General features: G+C 33.2%; 1 protein-coding gene across 1 annotated transcript; it reads right to left on the bottom strand.

Annotated features, from left to right (window-relative positions):
* Window positions 1-3,328: 3,328 nt before the first annotated feature.
* LOC145102457 (uncharacterized) lies at window positions 3,329-4,692 on the bottom strand. The gene is made up of 3 exons (XM_079039853.1): window positions 4,566-4,692; window positions 4,394-4,475; window positions 3,329-4,298 (listed from the first exon to the last, which is right to left on the bottom strand). Exons 1-3 carry the CDS (start codon window positions 4,649-4,651, stop codon window positions 3,510-3,512), a joined length of 957 nt encoding a protein of 318 aa, XP_078895979.1. The 5' UTR covers window positions 4,652-4,692; the 3' UTR covers window positions 3,329-3,509.
* Window positions 4,693-6,574: the final 1,882 nt, after the last annotated feature.

The following is a 6,574-nucleotide window of genomic DNA, read 5'->3' as shown; positions in this document are numbered from 1 at the left end:
TGTTGTTTAATGGCCTTAAGCATTTCCTAAGATCATATCTAAATTCTAACATGCCTTGGATGAGTTTTTGGGGCAATCTAACATGGAAATTGGGTGTTTACGGCCTAAGAACAAGCTTGGGCCATAAACCCTCTTTTAGGCTTTAAAAACTTGTGTTTTCATGTCCAAACTCATCTAGGCTAATTCCTTAATTAATATCCTAGCTTAAAGGAAGGGAAAATGGGACTTTTGGCCAAGTTTTGGGTGTTTACGGCCTAAGAGGCTTCCTTGGCCGTAAACTCCATGTTTTCCTCTAAATCATAAGATTTTTGTGTCCTAAATACAATGAAGTACATTTAGAACAAGCTAGGGGAAAAAATCCTTACGTTTGGAAGCCGGAAATCGCGGTTTTGGAGTCGGGTTCGGGTCTAGAGAGAGAAAGTAGTGAGAGAGAGAGTGAATGCGTGGTGAAAAGGGTTCAAAGTGGTGTTCATTTACTTTATATATGCCTCGGGTATTGCACCCGGTACACGGCTACCCGATGCTAAAGTTTAACGGGGTTAAAACTTTTTACCCGGGTGAAGTGGTTGAAAAGTAATATAACTCTATTTAGTTAAACAGGGTTAACACTTACCAGTTATATTTATTTATACTATAATGATAATGTCAAGAAAATATAAATAACTAGATATTTATTTATTGACGACTTCAAATATTTCGAAAATTAATACATAACGACGAATTCCGTTAGTGAGAACGGGATTATGTAACGGCAATAAATTTGGGTTGTCACACCATTCGATTGATAGTTGTTTGTAGGAGCTGGTAAGGCTGGTGGTGAGGGTTGAACAAGTGGGATATATGGAACAACAACTGTGAAGGGGTCCGAGACTGAGAGGTTTGAATCTGAGGATCATAGGAACTGAGAAGAGCTAGAGGGCCTCCTATGACTTCTCGTAAGGTTTATGGAACATTTGATTCATGACCTTGAAGCTCATCGAACAGTTGGTAGAGCTTCAAAATTTTTAGAGATCCATTACTCTGAAGACACGATTTCACGTTTCCCCATCCCTTTCCGATGCTGTTAATGAACTTGAGATTGTATTCTAGTGGAGTTCAGACTATCCCATAAGCTGTCATGTTGTTGACGACGATATGATATCTGTCTGAATCCGAGGCAACAGATTCACCAGAAGTTGTAGTGAAGGTATCGAACTCGTTGATAACCTAGGTTAGATGCTTGTCCTTCATATTTTTTGATCCCTCGAACAAGTCTTGAAGTGTGTCCCAAATATCTTTAGCAGATTTGTACAACATAATGTGCTCAAAGATAGAAGGTGGAACACCAAACACCATTTCGGAAAAGGCAACCAGATCTGCATGCAACTTTTCGATGTCATCAACAGTGAGAGGTGCTTGATGTTGTTCATCTTTTCCCATGAGAGTTGTAGTAGCATCTCGAACAGTTGTTCGAACCGGAACATGTGGACATTCTTTAACGAATCTCCAAATAGCTTCACCTTTTTCTTTACCAAGAAAAAATCTTTCCATTTTGACTTTCCAATGATCATACTCTTCAATAAATATTAGTGGGGAACAAGAAGGGTAACCCATGCTATTTGCTATTTGCATTGAATACATTTGTTGAGAATTAGAATCAGCCATTGAAGTTAAGATATCTTGAGCAAAAGTGGTATATAGAAGAACTTTTATCCTGAACACAGAAATGATCGAAATACCACAGTAATCTTGAATAAATTATAATATGTTCTTATGGATTCAAAGGAAAACCATTCAAGCTCTGATACTAATTATGAGAACAAGGATATGATGCGCAAGGACAAGGTTTGAAAACTCAAACCTTGAGTTAATGCTTAAGATCAATGTCTGCTTGTGATTATATGATCTAGTCGAGTCTAGCAATACCAGTCCAGACTTGAAGTGAGAATTCAACAAAGTACTCAAGTCTTAAATGAAGAACTAAGAATATAATCACAGTAAAGACAATAAATGAACAAGAAGAATGTTTTGAAAGAGTTTGATTTGAGAGAAAAGTAGAAGTGAAGTAAATGTAAATTTGACTATCTTTGGAGCAACAATCCGTAATATTCTTGTCATTAAACTACTCCTTATATAGCAAAAGGAGTGACATCGTACAAACTGAGATGCATACAACGGACTGGATAATCACACTACTTCTGACACTCTGATTATCCAAATTGACTAAAAAAACTTAGTCCTATGTAAAGTTACATCATAGAAACGGACAAGAATAATAAATGCACGATCAGACATTTAGTCTCAGATTTTTCTTCATCTCGAAACAGCTCTACTTTGGACTTAAACTCCACCTCTAACCATAAGCTTATCTCATACCTTTCCACATCTCGGACTCAAGATTGATTTCAGATCTTCATAGTATGATTGCTAGAGGTTCACTTTCAGGTTCCAACACACACACACACACACACACATATATATATATATATATATATATATATATATATATATATATGTGTGTGTGTGTGTGTGTGTGTGTTAAAATTAGTTTTTATTTCAAATTTGTAATTTTTAATTTTTAAGTTATTTAAGTTTAATTTTAGTTTTTAATTTTTAATTTCACGCTAATTATTTTTTTTAAAAGTTATAACAAATAAAAAGAAAATGATAAATGATGTGACAATCCATTAAATTGTATAGAGTTTAATAGGTAAAGTTGTATAGTGTATGGAATGTATATGTATCAATCTATTTACTCATATAAGTTCAATGCATTAGAGATGACTTAAGTAATTTGTAATGAAAAAGATTATTCTCTCTTAAATATTTATAAGTTAAAACCAAAAGTATAATTGTCGATCTATTGTTTTTTCAATGGAAGAAGAAAAACCAATAAGGACCCATATCCAAATATTTATGATCTTCTTGAAATCGACTTAATGATAAAAACATTTTAATTATTTACATTTAACAAATAAATTAACTAATCCTTAAGCCATATACTAAAAGTAATAGTTGGCCCATAAATACAATTTTTTATATAACAAAAAAAAATCATTAATACTATGAAAAATCGATAATCGTTATAAAAATTATCAAAACATAGTATGATAAGTCGATAATTGTTATAAAAATTATTAAAACAAATTCTGTCACTAATATATTGCTAATACTAATGCACATAATATAATAATAATAATAATAATAATAATAATAATAATAATAAAAAGGTTCATAGACGACATAGATGTCCTCCCTTAAAATTAAACTCCACAAATTAAGCTCACTCTTTTTATTTATTTATTTATTTTTATATAATATTAAACTTGATTACATGCAAGAGATGGGATGTTGCATATTTTCTCCTAAAATTTCAACTTTTCATTAAAATTTACAAATTACAATTCATATCGTTACATAACATCAAACAAGACAATATATGAAAAACCTTGATCACTACAATATTACTAGCTAGGAAATTCTTGAGAATTTCAAAACTTATTATAATTTATTTTCAACCATAAAATGAGTCAAACCAATGCTCTTAGAACATTAAAGAAATCATGTTTGAACCCATTGGCATGGAAATGATTACTTGGAATAATCTTTGTGTAAATATAAAACGCTATGCAAGCGATGGTAGGCCCAACCCAAAACACCCAATGCCCATCCCATAAATGACCTCCTCTAGCGATCGCTGGCCCCAAACACCTTGCTGGGTTCATCCCTGCACCAGAATAACCCCTCTTTCCTGTCAAACTCGTTGATATGAACACAAGAAGACCAAGAACAACTCCAATGATGGAAAACACGATGACAATACCCAAAGACTTTGCTTGACGATCATCATATGCTAACCAAATAGAAGCAAAAAGAAAGATGAATGTGCAGATTATCTCGAGCCAAAGGGCTTGGATTGTCTCAATGCCCATAACAACTGGCCCGTTTGGGCCTGGTGCGATGATGGTGAGAGTGCAGCCTCCAAGTGAAGTAGTTTGTGCGATAGTTTTGGAGACGACAGCTTGAAGTGCGAGTGCTCCAAGTAGAGCACCTACGCATTGTGCAAGTATGTAGATAAAGGCTCGCGAGAGGGAAATGAGTCCAACAAGTGCGGCTGAGAATGATATGACTGGATTCATGTGTCCTCCTGAAATAGGGCAAACTGCTAGAAGAAGGATCGTAACGGTGATGGCAATGAGGATGGACATTAAAAGGGTTGGTGTTTTGGATTCTGTCTCGAAGGATGAAATAACTATGGTGTCTATCATGAACACCAGAACTGCTGTCCCAAGTAACTCTCCTATGGATGCCCGCCAAACCTAATCATGCATGTAAATTACACATATATATATATCTCGATCATTTTTTACTTGCAAAACACATGCATAAATAAAAGTAATAAATCTATACTCACGTTAAAGGAATAAAGATCCTTTAAACCCAGTCTCTCTCCTAAGGTAATTACAGAATCTTCCTTCTTTCCATCATCATGTTTCCTGTAAAACATCAAGTGTGTGGTACGTTGTAATAAGACCCATGGCTTCTTTAATGATCAAAAAGGAAAAGAAAATAAAATTGGACATTGCCTTGGTGTGGCCGATACAAATGGTTGGACTCTCTTCCCACAAAGACTTTCTTCATCATCCATCACTTGCAAACCATTTGTTGCCATTGCTTTGGCTTCATGCACCAGCTATATATATATATATATATATATATATATATATATATATATATATATATATATATATATATATATATATATATATATATATATTCTAATGATTGATAAATATTTTTCTACATATCATTTTATATCTTCGGTTTGTTTATCATTAGTTTATCTAACTTTGTTTTTTTTTATTACATTAAACAACTAATATGCGAAACATAATCTTAAACTTAACGATAAGACGTCTTAAAAAGATATTTTATTAATATTTAAACACATAAAATAATTCTTAATAAATTTAAGAAAATTGTTATTTAAAAAGATATTTTGTAATAGTAAACAGTGTTCGTATTTGTTAGAACTTAGAATAAAAGTAATACTGTTTTAAAATTGTTATGAGATAAATGATTATGTTTATAATTTAAGCATATGCTACTAATGAAGGTGCATGAAAATACAGTTAGCTATCTTGATTTGGTTCCACATGGAATCCCCCTATTTATTTGATTGAAGCTTTTTGTTCACATATATATAAGTTTTACTATTAAGAAAGTAGGACCAAAGCTTTAACTATGTTATTTATGGCAATGCCGCAACCACTTGAACGTCGGGTGTTGATATATGTATCATAGTTGACGATTTTTTGTCATACCTCATTAATTTTGCACATTTAATAACCTCAATGATTATATATTTAGGTCAAAACAAATCGAGCTATTTTAGTTGTATTAATTCAAATTAAATTACATGAAATGTTTATTTAAAACGTATGAACATGAAGCAATTAAAATCTTGTCGTTTGTTTCTTAATTATATTAGTAATTGTTTAACTAATCTATGTATTCACGTGAAAGGTAACAGCAGACAGTTGGGGAGCATGCTGTTGAGTGAACTGGTGATATAATTGCATTACTTTTAAGCCGTCAAGTTAGAGATCTCGTGATTTCACTTCGTTTTATTTTTAATTTAGGATTTTAACATCATAATTTACGGACTAAAAATCACGAATGGTTATTGTAGTTAAAACAAATTCTTGGCTACTTATCAAAATTTTCAAAATTTTCTTTCATGAATGGTTCTAAGAGCAACTCCAACCATAAATCACTAAATTAGTGATTTGTTAACGCTAAAATGATGTTTGCATTCCAACCAATCACTAAAGTTGTGATTTTTAGAGGCCAAGTAGTTTGGCCTTCATATTTGGTGTGTGAACTTACTCCAAACACTAAAATTGTGTTTTTTAAGGGTTGATTGGAATGAGAACACCACTTTATTGGCTTTTATAATTGTGTTTTAGTGGTTGGTTGGAGTTGGTCTAACTATGAATTTTATATTGCCGCCACCGGTCCTTATGACCAACTCTGTTAGGTCAGCACCGATAAGTACAAACATGACAAAATGAAATGTCTAAAATACCCCTCTCTCCTTATACCCTTCTCTCTTTGTCATTCGTCTATCTCTATTTCAAAACCCTTGCCGACAACTCTATCAGGCATGCAAGAAGCCGTCACACCCATTGGTTTCTAAGACTAACATCCCTCATAGGGATCTGTACCAAAAATCAACTCAAGTTTGAAAGAGGCCACAAGGTCGAAGTTTCTAGCAACGAGGCGGGTTCTAAAGAATCATTCTATTTTTCAAGCGTTATATCGTCGATTTCCAAATTCATTATTTAGTATCGTATCCTTCTAAATGATGACAATTTTGGTCCCCAAAGAGAATTTGTTTTTGTAGATCAAGTTCGTGTTGGAAATTATAGAGAAAATCTTGCAAGTTGGCAACTTTCCTCTATCTCATATTGGTGGAGGAAGAAACTTTTAGTAAGTTTACATACCATTTCCCTTGATAGACCTTCAAAGACTTTAGTGGATCAAAGGAATGAGCCAAGTCCACACGCGCACCTAGCCTACGCTACTACAAAAA

This window comes from Lactuca serriola, chromosome 4, assembly GCF_051521515.1.
Source record: "Lactuca serriola cultivar US96UC23 chromosome 4, Lser_US96UC23_V15, whole genome shotgun sequence".
NCBI classification, from domain to species: Eukaryota; Viridiplantae; Streptophyta; class Magnoliopsida; order Asterales; family Asteraceae; genus Lactuca; species Lactuca serriola.
The sequence above is the reverse complement of the archived record's forward strand: the minus strand, read 5'-3'. Positions and strand labels throughout refer to the sequence as shown.

What these genes read in the sequence shown, in the direction of transcription:
- LOC145102457 (XM_079039853.1), bottom strand. Translation starts at nt 4,651, where the DNA reads ATGGCAACAAATGGTTTGCAAGTGATGGATGATGAAGAAAGTCTTTGT. An exon ending in TTTGTATCGGCCACACCAAG is followed by an intron (nt 4,476 to 4,565) that starts GCAATGTCCAAT and finishes GATGTTTTACAG; the next exon opens with GAAACATGATGATGGAAAGA. An exon ending in AGGATCTTTATTCCTTTAAC is followed by an intron (nt 4,299 to 4,393) that starts GTGAGTATAGAT and finishes ATGCATGATTAG; the next exon opens with GTTTGGCGGGCATCCATAGG.